We start from the raw sequence: 18,639 nt of genomic DNA, 5'->3' as shown, positions 1-18,639 counted from the left end.
TAAAAGTAATGATGCTATTCATTTGAAATGAAATGAAAAGAAAAAAAAAATTCTGTGTACTGTCAATTGACCTCTGAGATATGTTCTATAGTTTGATCATGTGTGTTCCAACCTTCATGCTCATTAAGTGACTTCATGATAGACCTAAGTCAGTTTGGTATGGACCGATTATTAGGGTTGCCAGATTCAAATTTTCGGGCCTAAATAGCACACTAATGATAGAATCTAGAAAAACACCGGCCCGCGCGATACGGCGAAGCCTTTCGGGTTGTATATTCATATTTAACGTAATGTTATGCATTTACATAATTTAAAACACGTTGATATGGTATGTTTGAAAGCACGTGGTTATTACTTAGTATGGCTAATGTACTGCGCATTTTTTACGCTAGAAAAATCGTGTAACAGATGGAACAGAACCATCGATATGAGGTGGTTAGTTTGGGTTGTTTGTTATATGTGTATGTATATGTATAAAAAGTAGTCTGAAATATTTAACGTTTTTAAAAAGTAGTCCGTTTTGCGCATAGCTAGTTGCGTTGTGTTCGTAAAATTATTTCGAGTTGAATGGTGAAGTCGAAAAAATTTAACTCGAAGCGAGTAGAAAGATACGACTCGTTAAAAATTTGGGTGAAGTTTTTCTTTCAGTTTGTTAATTAGTTTTTAGGTTTACATTTTACCCCCATTTGTTGGGGGTTAAAATCTTCTATCTACTTCTACTCTTCTACTCTATATATTAAAGCAAAGTTATATTTAAAGCAAGTTGGACTTTAAAATAATCCATTACAAAAACAGATCTCCACCCTTAAAATAGAATATTCTTGATTAATCCAAAGGCTCACATTTATCTGAGGTCAGAATTCATCAACTGATGTTAGATTTAAGTGTGCTTCCTAAATTACCCCTCTAAAAATGGTAAACAAAAACCGATTCTTATTCAGTCTTTGTTATCACAAAACTACGTAATAAAAATAAGAAACACCCATCATCGTCCAGAGCAAAAAACCCTAATCTATATAAAAACAAATCGAAGCGGTTCGTAATCCTCTTTCTTTATTAAGATCAACATCTTGCTTTTGTGTTTGCTATAGTCCATATGTATGACTTTTCTTTACAATCGCAATCTTACTTTTCTAAGAAAATACACTGATTTGGTTGCTTGAACAGACTACTGCAACAAATTGTCTTTCACAGTTCTTCATTTCCCGACGACAACGATTCATTTCTTAATTGGAAACACTGGAAACATACTGTTAAATCCGATTGATTTGCTGAAGATTCGTCCCATAAATTAAAGGTTCTTAATCTTCTCTAAATTCTACAATTATATGCTTTTTTTTTTTATCGTTCAAGTTATGTCAATTTGTGATTTCATTGTACGGTTATTTAGATCACAGTTTAAACAATAACCGTAACTATTTATTCAATTGTACGGATTATAATTTATTGATGCTTAGTGTTAGCTATTTAGATTGTTAACTGATGCATCATTGATCATTGTTTTGATTAATTTTTCGATTGTTATTTATTTATTTTTTTTTTTTTCATTTTTATTGAATGGTACAGGTGTTGTCGACTACTAAGTTGCAAGTATCCCATTTTCTAAGTCAGTCGTTATTAGACTTGCTACTCCGAAACATCAAACTTCTATGTTGCAGCCACAAGGCAAACCGCAAATGAAAATACAACAACGTAAGCGGTTTCACAGAGTGTACAAAATACTAGCGCGAGTTTTTTCCAAAATTGCATAAATATGGCATATACCAATTTATATAATTGTCTTCCATAAACTGAATGCAGGTTCATCGACATGGGCTGTTTTGCAAGGTATTCAGAGACTCCCTTTTTCAACGATAACCAAATGATCGATATTACAAAGTGGTCTTTTAAAGAAAAGTGTTGTTTTTGCACCGACCCATATGTCTGTTGCTCAAGAAAATATGACCCGCGAATAAGTTAAGATAAGCGATTAGATTAGGTCTTCTTTGAGATCAAGTATGGTGTTTGGGCGTCCCTCTGATACACTGGCTTCCAGTCTTCGCAGAGGTTTAGAGATTATCGACAACCATTAGCGAAACTCTGTGTTAAATAAATCGTTGGTTGCGAAATCGTTTGATCATTTGGCTAACACGAATAATGCATTTGTTCAAACTGATGGGTCAACGAATGGCAACTATGTATCCTCGAGTTGTCAGCAAAGAGCATCGAATGATGATGTACAAGAGAGCTTTAAGGCGTGGATTGTTGGAAAGAATATTCTCGGGAACTCGAATGAATCAAAGAACGAAAGTAAGCACCGATTTCATTTTTATTTTTTTTAAGTGTTTTATTTTTAAACGACTTTTGTAACATATAAAATTATTTTAGTTTAAATGTTTAGCCCTCTCAGGTTGTTGAAGAAACCTTGAAAAAGATGAAAAATCGTTGCATGGAACAAGTAGCAGAGATTGAGAAATTGAATAATCTGGTTAGCTTTTTCTTCATAAAAGTATAAATAGGCATTTTGACCCATTTCGGTCAGTTTGGGTGATGTTTGTTGTCCAATGAGTCAGACAGGTAAAATCTGGAAATTAAGCTATATGAGAAATAAGAAATGGGTTAAAAAGTCTTGAAGTTTTTGACACATTATAATTCCCACCCATTTTCAAGTGTCATACGGGTAAATGAGGAACCTTAGGTATATAAGATATGGGGTTAAAAGTCCTGAAGTTGTATGAAGTTTTTGACCCATTATCAGTCCAACCCATTTTAAAGTGTCATACTCGTAAAATGAGGAACCTTAAATATATAAGAAATGGGTTAAAAGTTTTGAAGTTGTATGAAGCTTTTGACCCATTATCAGTCCCATCCATTTCAAAGAATTGGGCGGGTAAAATGAGGTAGACTAAGAAATAATATAATCACACATTTTTTACCCGTTATCAGGGTTACCCATTTCTGTTACTTAGCAACTCAATAACCATTAATCTGAATCCATAACTCTGTATTTTTCAGGTATTGCAACATAAACAAGAGAAAGAAGGTGAAACGTTACCCCTTGATGAGCTCAGAAACGGGAGTTATGAGTATACAATACAATGAGTTATGAGTATATGTTTTTCATCTCTACCTGCATTTATATATTTCATGTGACGTGTAGAGTAAATGATTTAGGTCTTTCTTTACCGGGACTGCAACCACCCGATGAGATAGGGCAAGAACATAAGAATGAAAATATTAATGATGGTGAACCTGACCTGTACCTCTTAATTGTAGGCCACCAAGTAAATCAATGTCTACGTCAAAGTTATCAAGGTATTAGTCTCACTCTAATGGTTTATAATATATTGCTTCAGTTTTTCATAGTTTGTGAATACATGGTAGGGTCTCATAAGAGCCTTCTTTTGTCGTAGTCAATATGATTTTTTTTTTTTTTTTAAATTCTTTCATGTTACTCACATTTAAACAAAGTAAAAAAGAACTTGCCCTACATACCGTAGGACTGTTAAAAATTTTAAATCAAACCTTACATTTCCTTGATTAACTAGCAAAGTTTTATAATGAGATAACCATTCATTGATTTTACCTATCTCTTGAATTCTGAAAATCGGAATAATTTGAATAATGTACCACAAGGTAAAAAAGAAACTGATTCACAATCTACTCTATATATTAAAGCAAAGCCATATTTGAGTCAGATATTAATATAATCCATTAACACAGCAGATCCCCACCCTTAAAAGAGTATATTATTGATTGATCCAATGGACCACATTTATCTGATGTCAGAATACTATCTCTGATTCTGATTCTGTATTTCTTGAAATCCAATACCTAAATTAAATTGTTCTCAATCCAAACCCAAATTCAATTTTTTTTTGCAGACTTTCATTGAGGAAAAAATTGATAAATCAATGATACATCGACTTTTTTTTGAGTGAGATAGATTTTGACGATGCAGGAATCTTTCGTTATATTTTTAATTAGGTCTAAAGGTTTATTCATCTTAGCAATTCCATATTTAAGCTTATATGTCCAAATGGATTATCGCACAACGAATTAGCTTTTGGATTCGTAGACCGATTGTAAGCATATCAGGTATGTTTTATTATACAACATCGTTTAATCGGATTAACTATAACTGTATGCTTCTGTTGATTAAAGACTGCATAGCATATTGTATGTTTTTTGTTTAATTTTCTTTTTGCTGACTGATTTTTGTATGATTTTTATTTATTTAAATGTATTACCCGTGAAATTGTTGGTTATAAATATTTTTTGTTTTGTAAATATCCGTTATTAAAAATTTGCAGTTGTGTATGATTATTGATCATCATCAATTATCTATTGGAATACAATGGAGTTTCAAGGTAAATGTACAATTTTTATATTTAATATACAGGATTTAGTTAAGTTACTTATGGTCAAAGCACAAAACCATTTTTTCTGATAACAAAATTAAACCCGCCATTAAAACAACGGTTAATACATAATCAGTTTCATCTCTTGATCCAATTAAAAATCCCGCCTATGAATGATAATTCAAAAAGTATTAGCACTTGATCTGATGACTCACTATTTAAGGTTTTTTTCTCTATATCATTGCTAATTTTATGTGATATTTCAGTTGTTTTTCTCTATATTTTGGTTCTTGATCTTCAAATACGTTTTATGACTTCTTATTTATGCGTTGCTCTCACTTTGTTAAATGCTTTGAAATTCTTGTCGGCTGAAATTTGATGATGAACGGGCAACCAAAGAAGACATGTAGAGGGCACTAGATGAGCAATATGGGGGAGAGTAAGAGGTAATTTGACAAATAACTAACATTATTTTCTTAATTTTCGTCAATAATATAATAGAATTTCTAATCTTACTTCTCATCTCACTCCCTACTAAAACAAATACATAATTAGTTAATGTTTCTTCCTTAATATGATATCAGCCATCAGATCAAATTTTTTAGTTCTAACCTCACCATTCATTTTCTTTCTTAGCTAAGAATTGTCTTTCGTATGCTAATACACACAACATTTTACTGTTATACCCTTTCATTGATGGAAAGGGTAGGTCTTTTCTTATTTCGATGGCATCTAATTTTATATCCCAAATATTAAGTTTTTTCTAATATTAAACGATTTTGATTTATTCGTTTGATATGTTTATAATCTTAGTTGAATAGTTGAAAGTGATAGTTTTTAATTAAAATACTTCAATATGAATTTTAAATTTTTTGTCCATAACTTTACTATATAGTTCATTTACATATTCAGGTATTTACATATTCCAGACTCTATACCAAAATTGTTCGGTATTTTGATGTCTTAATAGTCGAAATCATTAAGCTGGGTGATCTTGATTGGAGAAAAAAAGGTAGTCATCATTGTAGTTTTCGGTGAGTCTGCAAGAAATTTCAGACAAAATGTTATTTTGATGTCTTAATGGTCAATAATATAAGCTGAGTTATCTTGATTGGGTGCAGGGGTAAGGTATCATTCTAAACTCTGGATCTATAAGGAGGTGTTGCACTTCATAAGTGGCATAATCTATGTTTCTTTCTGTACAAAGTCCGCTGTTCTTAGCTTTTATTTTATTAGTGAGATGGCAATCCTATTGATAAATTATTATGTCAATACGCAGTGTGTCAAAACTTACAACATGCTGAATGGGTCACGGGTATAAGGTATTAATGATTTGTTGGAATGTCTTAGACTATTATGGCTGGTTTGATCTCAAAATCGGGTCATTCTGTTTTGGTATGTACACTAGACTGATTTTTTCAAACATCTAATCTTGTAGGTTTAGTGTCAATAAAGGATGTGGTTTGAAATGTGTCACGAGCCATGTTTGGCTCATTTTAGGTACTTGCGTTCAAGGACTGATAGCAACGAGAATGGCATGTCTCTTTGAAGAGCTACCATGGAGGAGTATTCGAGATATTGCAGTGAAAACAAGGTGAGCGTACTTTGAGACTGGAATTCTTGGATATCAGGTAAACTACACTGATTTTGTTTCTAAAATGATTTTCAATCTGCTTTTGTTTCTTATATCATTCTCTTTCTTTGACTGACTATTGGGTGCCTTGCGTTTTTTATTTGCAAAATTTATGACACCTGCATTTTCAGACAACTATTTATATCATTAATCAAAGACATGAATAGGCAACTGATATGCAAGTTCAAAAGTTGTTTCTAATTTACATAGGTGTATGATACGTTTTAGAGTTTTTGTTTTCCCTAAAATAATTGTTATTATCGACTTTGTAATTGTAATTTGAAAGTTTGTTTGTTAAAGATTTATCTCCTATGTTTTTCACGTGTGTGTGTGTATTGTAGAGTTAGCTGTGTGGAAGTAAAATGAAAGCTTTACTTGATATTCGGTATCTATAATACCAACCTTGATATTAATCAACCTTGAGTTTGATTCCTTAGATTCATTTGTTTTGGGTTGATGGAGTTTTGTTTTACTCATGTGGTCCTTATCTTCTGAACTTGGTAAAAAACTCGTTTTCTCTTCTCTTAACGCCGATCAACAAGTTCGTCACTAGATTGTTAGATCGATGCAGTATAAAACGCCAGAACAAAAAATCTGGGATCCTTGATTTCATATCCGAATTTCTTCCTAAAAGGTTATGACATACACATATCCATGGGGAAAAAAATTAAATAATCAGACTAGATCAGGTGTGCCTTTTGGGCACATCATGCTAGAAAATTGTTTGATATCCATCTCAAATCATAAACACAACACCAATTAGGGAGTGGTCCTGATTCATAACTTTGAATGGTAAGGTAATCCTATTTGTATACTACTCTAAAGGATCAGACTTTCCCATTATACTACGTTATATTTCATATTACAGTTTATTTTATTTGCCCATGTTATTTGTTTTAGGTATCACAAAAGAATACTAATACTATGTATAAAGAGATAGCGGGTATGATGAGATAGCCATATTGATGATTATTTAGAAATATACCACTGAATTTGTGGATACTGACATTCTGAATTTGTTCTTTTGGTTTGTGATGATCCAAAATGCTTTCGGCCTACTTATAAGAGATCAACCTACAAGAAGATTTTTTGATGGTAAAGTTTCTTCTTATTCTTTGGTATGTACATTGCTCATTCACTTTACTAACATTGAAGCGGATTGTGGTAGAGAATTGGCTTATTAGGGTCTCACTTCCGTTTCTGACAATGAGAAGGCGAAAAGGTAAATTCTTAGTACATTTGATTTGGCAAATGATTTTAAAACTCTTGTACATATAGTCTGTTCTGATTTATTATTGCAAGGAAGTTACTTTTTTTACAACAGAAAAAAAACGATAGCAGCTAGCAGCTGACAACTTGGGGTCCATATTTTTTATGATGTGTTATTGTATTTTGACCCCAAAAGGAGCTGCTCGAATTTCTTTATACGATAAACCCAAATACCACCGAATTATATAACCAGTTATACCTATTTGGCATCTTAATGACTTTTGAGGCATTAACCTTAACAATTTTGCCCATGGTAAAGATTGAGTCTTTGTAGTAATTGGTCCATGTTTACTTTAATATAGGTAAAAAATTATGCTATATATGTTTTGCAACTATCTGCTACTTAAGTTGTGTATACGATCTTTGTAGGCTATGGATCATGTACTTCTAAGTTATGATGCTAAAGGTGCATAGTCGTATCTAACTTGAAACACCATATTTCAAAAGATTGAGCTAGCAGTCTTTTTTATAAGATTGGAAAAATGAAGACCTAAGTTTTCGCTACATGCTGATTTATTAGCAGAATGATGTTCATGAATAGTGGGAAGTAGCACGATTGATATTGATATTGATATTGATATTGATATTTTCCCTATAATTTATATATGTAAATAGTGCACCCCGTGTGTGGGTAATCTCTAATTAAATTTATGAATGTCTTCCAAATGTAGAAAAGTAGATTGGTCTAATTATATACTGTAAATGTGTTCTAATTGGAACACTTAAATGAATTTATATAATGTGAGCAGAGATTATGAATGTGCTCTTATTGATAAAATTTATTGACTTTATATAATCTGAGACGAAACATTCATGAGTTGGTTTCAAGAACGTTCCAACCATGTCATGCAAAGGTTAATGCATCAAGTACTATTTGGATATCTTGGCTAAAAATCTTGAAATTTTAGTCTTATTGTATTTGTCAACTACTAACATCTTATGCAGTTGCATTACGGTTGGTACCAATGTTTTTTTTATATGAGTTACATATGGATTGATTCCTATTTTTCTAAATGTGGGTACAATGTGTTACTTGTCTATATATATGTTACCATATTGACGATTCAGATAGTTTTTTCTATTTCGAACCCGCAAGGTTGCGGGTATTAAACTAGTTATACATAGTTTAAGGGGTGGATGTTTAAATGTTTTTGGAATGTCTTTTTGATTTGAGGGGGTTAAAACTATACGTAGGGTAAGTTTAAGGGGTGAATGTGTGGAAATGTGTAAATATTTTTGAAATGTCGTGTTGGTTTGAGGGGACGACCAAAATTGAGACCTAAATGTGGGTACAATGTGTTACTTGTCTATATATATGTTACCATAATGACGATTCAGATAGTTTTTTCTATTTCGAACCCGCAAGGTTGCGGGTATTAAACTAGTTATACATAGTTTAAGGGGTGGATGTTTAAATGTTTTTGGAATGTCTTTTTGATTTGAGGGGGTTAAAACTATACGTAGAGGGTAAGTTTAAGGGGTGAATGTGTGGAAATGTGTAAATGTTTTTGAAATGTCGTGTTGGTTTGAGGGGACGACCAAAATTGAGACCTAAATGTGGGTACAATGTGTTACTTGTCTATATATATGTTACCATAATGACGATTCAGATAGTTTTTTCTATTTCGAACCCGCAAGGTTGCGGGTATTAAACTAGTTATACATAGTTTAAGGGGTGGATGTTTAAATGTTTTTGGAATGTCTTTTTGATTTGAGGGGGTTAAAACTATACGTAGAGGGTAAGTTTAAGGGGTGAATGTGTGGAAATGTGTAAATGTTTTTGAAATGTCGTGTTGGTTTGAGGGGACGACCAAAATTGAGACCTAAATGTGGGTACAATGTGTTACTTGTCTATATATATGTTACCATAATGACGATTCAGATAGTTTTTTCTATTTCGAACCCGCAAGGTTGCGGGTATTAAACTAGTTATACATAGTTTAAGGGGTGGATGGTTAAATGTTTTTGGAATGTCTTTTTGATTTGAGAGGGTTAAAAGTATACGTAGAGGGTAAGTTTAAGGGGTGAATGTGTGGAAATGTGTAAATGTTTTTGAAATGTCGTGTTGGTTTGAGGGGACGGCAAAAATTGAGACCTCATTTAGTGTGTAGGTACAATTTGTGTTAGTTTAAGTGAAAACAGCTGCAAGTAACATGTATGCAACACCTTAAAGCAAGAAACTTCATACATCATTAGATATTTTTGCCATTATTTATGGTTATTTAACATTTTTTTTTTTTTTTAATAGCAGTTTGGAATCACTTAGTGGACTTTGCAATTGCATAACCCGGCCCCAAATGTTACTCAGGAGAAAACGCGGCCCAATTCCATTCCATATATATATATAAAGCTTATAAAGAAATTATATATTACATGATATTTCTTTTTATGATTTTTTTGATTTGATTTTATGTATGTTGATCTGATCTGGTGTATGTCAATAACAATTTGGGCAAGTGAAGATATCACTCAAGGTATTACATGATCGAATCCATCCATATCCATATACTAATTATAACTCACAAACCTCATAGTTAAATACTTGATTTACATACAATTAACATATATAAGGTTGGATTCAAGATGAGCATATGATATAATTAGAAGTTTTCATCCACTCTGGTACGATGGCTCGCAGAATTCTCCTCCAAGATCATCACATGCCTCTGCAATAAACACCCTGTACAAAATATCACCTTATTATGATTATCGAAACTGAAATGCCTAAAACATCCCAAATAGTTGAATTAATTACAGATATTACGTTTTGGGACTGTCGTATTGAATATACTCTCTGTCAACTGGTTTTGAAGCCGCAGCAGGAACCAGATCGGGTGATTGTTGTGTAAACTTGGTTTCAGGGAACATTTCAACGTTACAAGCATCACCACCAACAGTATCACATGCTTCTGCTGGAAACACTCTGCGTTGAACAAAAACCAACAAACGACAATTTTATAAAAAGTAGTGTTGTAATCCTGTATCATTTCCTTATCAATAAAATTAAGTTGCTTTTCAAAATAAAAAAAAAAAAAAAAAATAAAAAGTAGTGTTATATATATATATATATATATATATGGACTTTTCTAACAACAACTATTAGGGCCATCGTTAAGATGCTTAAAATTCTTGTACATTTTCAATAACCGCCATCTAAAGTAAACATAAACACTACGTACTAGTTTTTTAAGCACCTTATTTATTATATTATTTGGAAGAAAACTTACGAGGTGGCCATGGAGCTGTAATCGACTTGAGAGTTGTCGGAGGCTGCTTTAATTGAGATACAAATTGATGACGTACGTGATCCTTGATGACGATGTTTAGTATGAAGTAATATGGTTGAGAAACTTGAGGTTTTAGTAGATGGAAAAGAGAGGACTGGTGATGAAGATAAGTGAATAGATGCCTGCATTTTCGATATGATCGTCGGTATGTTCAAAATATGTTAGTATATACTATTAAACAGATGTTGTTATATATATATATATATGCAAGGCTTTAGAAAAGAGATAAGGTGAGAGGGATAAGGATGAGGTTTGGTTTGTTTCTAGTGGAAGATTTTTCTTCACTGGTCCCCCTCACAACCATGTTCCAACAAACTAAAAGACCTATTTCAATCAAAGTAAAAAAAAGAAAAAGAAAAAACTACTCCGTAATTGTACCTTACAGGTGAAAAGATTGAATCACAATTGGCATGGCTCACAAAAGATTGATCATACCTGTTGTACTGCAACCAAGATACAAGATTAAACAGAATGACAGGATATATGACAGTTTGACCAACCAAATTGGATCAAGTCAATCATCACAACACAGTTGGCATGGGTCAAACAAGAAATAAACTAAATGTTCAAACTTGCAAAGCCACTACAACGATTTGAACTCTGAACCACATATTTCAAGGACCATTTTAACAAAAAAGTAAAAGGAGGTTGAAGTTTTCCTTGTTCAAGTTATAAAAGTAAAAGGAGGTTGAAGTTTTCCTTGTTCAAGTTATAACCAGGGAGAGCGAGTATGTTTATTCATATGTACCGTTTCTAACTATTTCTCTTGTCACCCCAAGATGTGCTACTAATGACGTTTAACCCTGAGACCTGTAATGAGGATATATCATTGGACAATCATGAGATGGTTTCAAGGACCACTTTAGCAACTAACTTGATATCATCTAAAAGAAGTTACAAGGGACCAAATTCAGGGTCTAATAGTAACAATCGTATCATTATACTAATAAAACAACAACAACAACAAAACTCAATCCCACAAAAGTGAGGTATGGGGAGGTAAGATGTAGACAATCATAATGTTTATACATCATACTAATAGTTAACGATAATTGTGTGGTAGGTAGAATGGCTTGGTTATACTTACAAGGCTACACGCTAAGTAATGTTCAAAAACTAAGGAGTTGGGTGAGCATTGGAACAAGTTCATCTCAGGAATATCGGACAAACAAACTCCAGCTATTCTAACAGCCATCAACATCTCATCTTCCTCCATTTACTGTCCCAGTAGACTCTAATCAAGTGCCTTTCGAGCGTCCCCTATTTCCACAATATGTCTAGACAACATCCCCAAATAACGGAACGCTTGGATCTCAACCCGGTAACAGGATCCCCGGTATCACTCCAAAGCTAGCTTTAATCACGAGTACCAAATACACTGCTACATAGTTAACCAACAACAGCACATAAACTATTAATATATACATACATGATTAAGTAGTGATTGTATTTCTCAAAACATGTAGACCGTCAAAGACACGCAAACCTACCAAATCCACCTCTTAAGAGTCAGATGCCCTGTGAATTACATGTACTGAATATCCCATGAGTGGCATATACGAGTCTATCCCGAAGGCTTACTCCGAGTGGCAAGTATAGTACCCGACGTATCCGGTGATCAGATCTACAAGCAAGTTGCTGTGGCCCATATGAAGATCACCTTTGCAAGTAGGTTGATTACGGCCCAGAAGTCAAAGGAAAATACTTGTTCCCCACGGGACTCGAACATGCGTCCCCACGGGACTCGAAGGTGCGTCCCCACATGGGGCCATGACTTTAAAGGTAACGAGTACTAGTTCAGGTATTGCTCATTGGTTGCTTAATTAATATTTGAAGTGCATATATGGCTCAATAATAAGCGTGTGTCAACCTACTTAATATTAAGTCCCAATCTGAATAAAAAATAAGTATGTATCAACCTACTTATTTTAAATGCTTATTCTTTTAAATTAATAATTATTAAAGAATATTTTGATCCGCTTATCTCCGTTAAAATATTTCAAACATAAATATAGCTCACAAAATATACTCTTAAAACATATTGAAATTATGACCAACTTTGACTTTGATCAACTTTGACCGAGATTTACCGAATCCGCCTGACTTTGACCGAATACTTAAGTGTTGACCGAATTTTTTTAGCTTTTTTGGACAAAACACGTCGAACTAGTCACCAAACCGAGTCAGCCTTCTAGGTCTACTTGCAACTTTTGTAACACTGATGTAATTACTAGGGTATGCAAGTATTGTAATTTGAAATCACATACCTGAAATTAGGGAAACGACGTTTATGAGCAAAATAACAGGGTGATAATGATGAGTAAAAACTGTGCATAATCTTCGCTAACTCACAATCAGTCAAACTGAGCTAAGAGTGGGTATCTAACATCACATTTAAAGGCTTCAAGTTACAAGGGCAAATTGAAGGTGTACAAGTATAATGAAGATACTGAAAGCCTTTAATTATCCTAACAGCAATCTGTAACCTCACATCCCACCCTATTTTCAGTTCACTATCTCTCCTTTATCTAATTACATCTTCAAGACTACCAGTTGAAACATAATCATAAACCAAACAAAACTACGATCACTAACAACATATTCTCTTAAAGTCAACAAATGCCTATGACTCAAGCTAGCAAGTATCTCAAGCTCTTTTTGCATTCTTAATGCCAACAAATAGCAGCATGTTCAGAGCTAGACCTTGAATGAAAACGAAACTCAATAACAATATAATCAACAAATTGAGAAACTACCAGTGTCTTTTGGTTGATGTGCAGCGACAACGCACATGACCACACCTCGTTATATATCATGTGGGACATATGCGTGTACATGAACATCAAACATTTCAATATCGTGATCTATAATTGTAGGATTAATGTGCAAGGTACAACATATAACTATACGGCCAACCTCATTTGAGCATTCGGGGTCACACACATATACACCGAGACGTCAAATAAAATATATATATGATGTATATATATTACTCAAATAACAAAATAGTAAATCGAAATTAATTCATTTACTATTCATATTAATAGTAAATGAATCGAAATTAATTAATTTACTATTCACATGAAAGCGACATGATAGAAATTATTAATTATAAGTTACATAATATACCCCTAAACTATTTGAGAAATACGACTTTATGATATATATTTGGTCTAATTTGGATTCACGGGTTAATTCATAAAGGTTCACGGGTGTTTTGAAAAAAATATCTATATATATTTGGTGCAAGAAATATTAATATCTCTCTCATTCTTTCGGTGAACTAAAAAAAACACATATTACATATTTTGGTTTCATAATATTAACCAAAGGTTGATTAATATTACTTGGGTTTGGACTAGTATCCATTGACGGTCGTTTGAAGTGTAGTGTGGACTATCCAAAGAGACGGTCATACTTTTGATCGTAAGTTTCTCTCCGTCTCATCAATTTCTCCAAGAAAGGTATATCGTTAACTCCTCATTTGTTTTATATTCATGACAATTATTATGGTATAACTGGATCATTGGAAAAGATTAATCGTGTGCATATTTCATTAAATAAGTGAATATTTAATCTTGTAAAATTTTGTTCATAAAATAATAAAAGATTATTATTTTAACTATCCGCTGCGTTAATCTGAATTGTTAAAAATACACACGATTTTCCATCAGTGGTATCAGAGCCGCTTTTACACCATCTTAATTGTCTTGTGACTATTCTTTAGATTTAGCTTTGTGGTATATTGGTGAAAGTCAAAACCTTTTTAGTTTTTAAAGTCAACTCGGTTGATCTAGACTTAACCTCATGACGCACAAATATGATTGAAAGAATATCACTATTTTAAATTGTAGATTTAATTGTTATGGCTTGAATATTTATTATAATTGTTGATTGTTTTATTCCATGGTTATACACATGCATTGTAACCATGGACAAGCCATATTTAAGTTTTAATAATGTAGTTATTAAAATTGTGATTGCACACATAGCTCATAATGCCCCGACCTATGTATGATTGTTGTGATTGTTGATTACGGCAATATTATGTCATGTTGATTATTTGTATTATTAGAAAGGCCATTTTGAAGCCAAAGTTGTATTATATTTATTTTTCATTTTTATAGTATTGTATTTAAGTTTATTTCAATTTGTAAAAGTACTAATTTAGTTGTATTTTTAAATTTAAATAAATGTAACAAGATGAAGATTGAAGATAAAATACAACATGCTTTTGGCTTAGAAGATGGCGAACATGTCAAGTTGACAACGATGGCGTTTGTCAAGTTTTAACTTGATTCTTGAATCAAGTGGGAGCTACGATATTACCCTTAGTTTGACCTCTTGATCCCATGTCGGCTCATGGGATCAAGCATAAGATTTTTGGGCTAGGCTATGTGTGTGTTTTACATTTGTGGGCTAGCATAAATATAAATGCGTAAATATAAAACACAACCATACACGTTTGTGTATTTGTTACTTTTATATATAAAATAAAATAACAAACTAGACGCATAAACACGATCGTCATATATAAAACTGGTTAAAATGATTTTTAACAAATAATGTAGCGAATCTTGTGTGCATGCATTATTCGATAACACAAACCTTTTAAAAAATACCCGTCAAATTTAAGTCATGCCATCCAATGAGTTTGCAAACACTCCTCGTTATTTTTTTGATTACGGTGAAACCTAATCGAATTATAGCCACAAGGTGGATTTTCAGTTACGAGTGAGACTAGGCTGAATTTCTACTGTTTCCAAATTGGACGACTTAATCGTATTCACGGTGAGACCTGAGTTCGAGGCAAGGATGGGACAAACATGCCAATATATAATAGTGGTTTGTTAGACTACGCATATCTCAAGGTCCCATAAAGATCTAAGAGTTGCACCTGTGATGCAATTGGTACTCGCTACCTACCAGTGGACTCTATAACTGCTAGATGATCAACAAATGTAGTTATGGAACCTCTATGTGGATCTTAGGCTTTCGTAAATTAATTTTTTTTTTTTTAATATATTAAAACTTGGGTAATTAATTTATTAAAGTATTATATCGAAAATACTAAAATTGAACCTTGTTCTTTTGTAGATATCAAACAATCAAAACGTAAACCAAAACACCCTCCGTTCTTTGTTGGAGAAGGAGAAACTCAATGGTTCAAACTTCCTCGATTGGTACCGCAACCTGAGAATTGTTCTCAAATATGAAGGAAAGTTGAACAAAATTGAAGAACCCTTACCCGAAGCTCCTCCTGAGACAGCTACTGCTGCTCAAAAGAATGCTTATCAGAAGTTGTTTGATGAGCAAGAGAAGATAGCTTTAATCATGCTTGCTAGTATGACTTCTGATCTCCAAAAGAAAATGGAAGATCATACAGCATACGATATGATGACTGAGCTGAAAAATATGTTTAAGAAACATGCTAGTCAAGAGTTATATGAAACTTATAAGCTTCTTCAAACATGCAAAATGGATGAGGGTCAATCAGTGAGCTCTCCTGTCTTAAAAATGAAAAGCTATATTGACCGATTGGAAAAACTTGGAACTACCTTGCCGCCTAACTTGGTTGTGAACACAGTTTTGGCTTCACTACCAAAATCGTATCACCAATTTGTGATGAATTACAATATGCAAGGTTGGGAGAAATCTCTGGCAGAGGTGCATTCGATGCTCAAAACTGCTGAATAGGATATTCCATATAAGGTTTCCAATCCAGGTGTCCTGATGATTAGGGATGGTAAGGTGAAAAAGAATAAGCCAAAAACTTGGGGAAAAGGAAAAGGCAAGTCAATTGCTAAGAAAAAGATTCCACCACCTCCCAAGAAAGAAAACCCACCGAAAGATGCCGAATACTTCCACTGTGGAAAAGTTGGCCACTGGAGGAGGAACTGTCCTTCCTACCTATTTAAGTTGAGAAAAGACAAAGCTGGCCAGACCAGCAAATCAGGTATATTTCATATACAGTTATATACTTTTTCTAGTGATTCCTGGATTTTTGATACTGGTTGTGGTACTCACATCTGTAACAATATGCAGGGAATGAGAAGAAGTAAGAGACTGAAGAACAACACACTAGACTTAAGAGTGGGCAATGGGGCTCGAGCTGCTGTCAAAGCTATTGGCACCTATGAGCTTACTCTACCTAGTGGTCTTATTGTTTTGTTGGAACAATGTCATTATGCTCCTAGTATTACGAGCAATGTAATTTCAGTTTATCTTTTGAAAAATGTTGGTTTTGAACTTACATTTACGCACTTTGGTATTTCAGTCTCTAAGAATAATGTATTTTATTTTAATACTATTCCACGTGATAGTATTTTTGAAATTGATATGCATGGTGTGATTTCAAATAATAATTCTGTATATACCTGTACTGTCAAACGAGTCAAGCAAGACTTGAATAATACCTATATATGGCATTGTCGTCTTGGTCATATAAACAAACAACGCATTTCAAAACTCCAATCTGATGGGCTTTTGGAATCAACTGGTTCTGAGTCATTTGATGTATGCGAGTCATGTTTATGTGGAAAGATGACAAAGACTCATTTCTCCGGTTTAGGTGAAAGAGCTAAAGATCTTTTAAGACTAATACATACTGATGTATGTGGCCCTTTTAGAACTATGTTTAGAAATGGTGAATCATACTTCGTTACATTTACTGATGATTATAGTAGATATGGTTATGTTTACTTGCTGAAACATAAACATGAAGTTTTTGAAACATTCAAAATCTTCCAAAATGAAGTAGAGAATCAACTTGGAAAGACCATTAAAGCCCTTCGCTCTGATCGGGGAGGGGAATATATGAGTCAAGAGTTTTTGGACCACCTGAAGAATTGTGGGATTGTCTCACAGTTCACTCCACCTTACACACCATAGCACAATGGTGTGTCGGAACAGAGGAATCGAACTTTACTTGATATGGTTCGATCTATGATAAGTTTAACTACTCTACCAATGTCTTTTTGGGGTTATGCATTAGAGTCTTCTGCACGCATACTCAATATGGTTCCAACCAAGAAGGTAGAAAAGACACCATATGAGTTATGGTATGGAAAGAGTCCTAAGTTGTCTTATTTGAAAGTCTGGGGTTGTGAAGCGTATGTGAAACGTGACACTTCAAACAAGTTAGAACCCAGAGGTATCAAATGTCACTTTGTGGGATACCCAAAGGAAACAATGGGTTACTATTTTTACTACCAAGCTGAAAACAAAGTGTTTCCTGCTCGGTTTGCTGAATTCTTTGAAAGAGATCTTCTCTTACAAGAAGTCAGTGGGAGAAAAGTAAATCTTGAGGAAATTCAAGAATCACAAAGTAACACACCTTCTGAAGGTACTAGCTAACTGCACATTGAAGTTGAACACACTGTTAGTGAGCCAGAACATGTTGCACCTATACTTCGTAGATCTAGTAGAACTCCTCATCAACCTTAGAGGTTAAATCTTCTGATTAATTCAGATGAACCTCATCTAGGGGATTATGATGAACCCTCTAGCTACGGTGACGCCATGTCAGATCCAGAATCTAACAAATGGTGAGATGCTATGAAGGCAGAGATGCAATCCATGAAAGATAATCAAGTATGGGACTTGATTGATCTTCCACCCAATTGCAAGACAGTTGGCAGTAAACGGGTCTTCAAGAAGAAGGCTGACATGGACGGTAATGTAAATACTTTTAAGGCTCGGTTGGTGGCAAAAGGTTATACTCAAACTCAAGGAATTGATTATGAGGAAACTTTTTCACCAGTCGCGAGCATTAAATCAATTAGGATACTTATTGTCATAGCTGCTTTTCATGATTATGAAATATGGCAAATGGATGTCAAAACCACTTTCCTAAATGGTGACCTAAGCGAGGACGTACATATGGTTCAGCCGAAAGGGTTTGTGAATCCTAAGCATCATACTAAAGTATGCAAGCTTCTAAAATCCATTTATGGATTAAAGCAAGCATCCAGGAGCTGGAATCTTAAGTTTGATCAGAAAATTAAAGAGTTTGGTTTTTCTAAAACCAAGATGAGCCCTGTGTTTACATTAGAGCTAGTGGGAACAAAGTTGTCTTCTTGATCTTGTATGTTAATGACATACTACTTAT

At 33.7% G+C, this 18,639-nt stretch overlaps 2 protein-coding genes and 1 pseudogene across 3 annotated transcripts; 1 reads left to right on the top strand and 2 right to left on the bottom strand.

The window, feature by feature from the left end:
* The first annotated feature begins 975 nt into the window (after positions 1-975).
* On the top strand, positions 976-5,595 carry LOC139902813 (uncharacterized). Of its 2 annotated transcripts, XR_011777713.1 has the most exons (10): positions 976-1,035; positions 1,168-1,297; positions 1,567-1,711; positions 1,801-2,289; positions 2,381-2,467; positions 2,995-3,065; positions 3,154-3,294; positions 3,864-4,786; positions 5,253-5,374; positions 5,462-5,595. XR_011777713.1 is itself a non-coding variant. In XM_071885458.1 (7 exons), exons 4-7 carry the CDS (start codon positions 2,137-2,139, stop codon positions 3,185-3,187), a joined length of 345 nt encoding a protein of 114 aa, XP_071741559.1. In that variant the 5' UTR covers positions 976-1,035; positions 1,168-1,297; positions 1,567-1,711; positions 1,801-2,136; the 3' UTR covers positions 3,188-3,854. The 2 variants fall into 2 exon arrangements, 1 of the variants encoding a protein (XP_071741559.1); XM_071885458.1 differs by lacking the exons at positions 3,864-4,786; positions 5,253-5,374; positions 5,462-5,595 and having other exon boundaries at positions 3,154-3,854.
* A 4,129-nt stretch (positions 5,596-9,724) lies between these two features.
* LOC139897592 (light-regulated protein, chloroplastic-like) lies at positions 9,725-10,716 on the bottom strand. Its single transcript, XM_071880286.1, has 3 exons — positions 10,470-10,716; positions 10,007-10,165; positions 9,725-9,922 (listed from the first exon to the last, which is right to left on the bottom strand). Exons 1-3 carry the CDS (start codon positions 10,655-10,657, stop codon positions 9,853-9,855), a joined length of 417 nt encoding a protein of 138 aa, XP_071736387.1. The 5' UTR covers positions 10,658-10,716; the 3' UTR covers positions 9,725-9,852.
* Positions 10,717-11,638: 922 nt separating this feature from the next.
* On the bottom strand, positions 11,639-13,193 carry LOC139901243 (inactive leucine-rich repeat receptor-like protein kinase CORYNE; annotated as a pseudogene).
* Positions 13,194-18,639: the final 5,446 nt, after the last annotated feature.

Source organism: Rutidosis leptorrhynchoides, chromosome 3, assembly GCF_046630445.1.
Source record: "Rutidosis leptorrhynchoides isolate AG116_Rl617_1_P2 chromosome 3, CSIRO_AGI_Rlap_v1, whole genome shotgun sequence".
In the NCBI taxonomy this organism is placed as follows: domain Eukaryota; kingdom Viridiplantae; phylum Streptophyta; class Magnoliopsida; order Asterales; family Asteraceae; genus Rutidosis; species Rutidosis leptorrhynchoides.
Note: the sequence above shows the minus strand (reverse complement) of the source record. Positions and strands in the feature narration are given on the sequence as shown.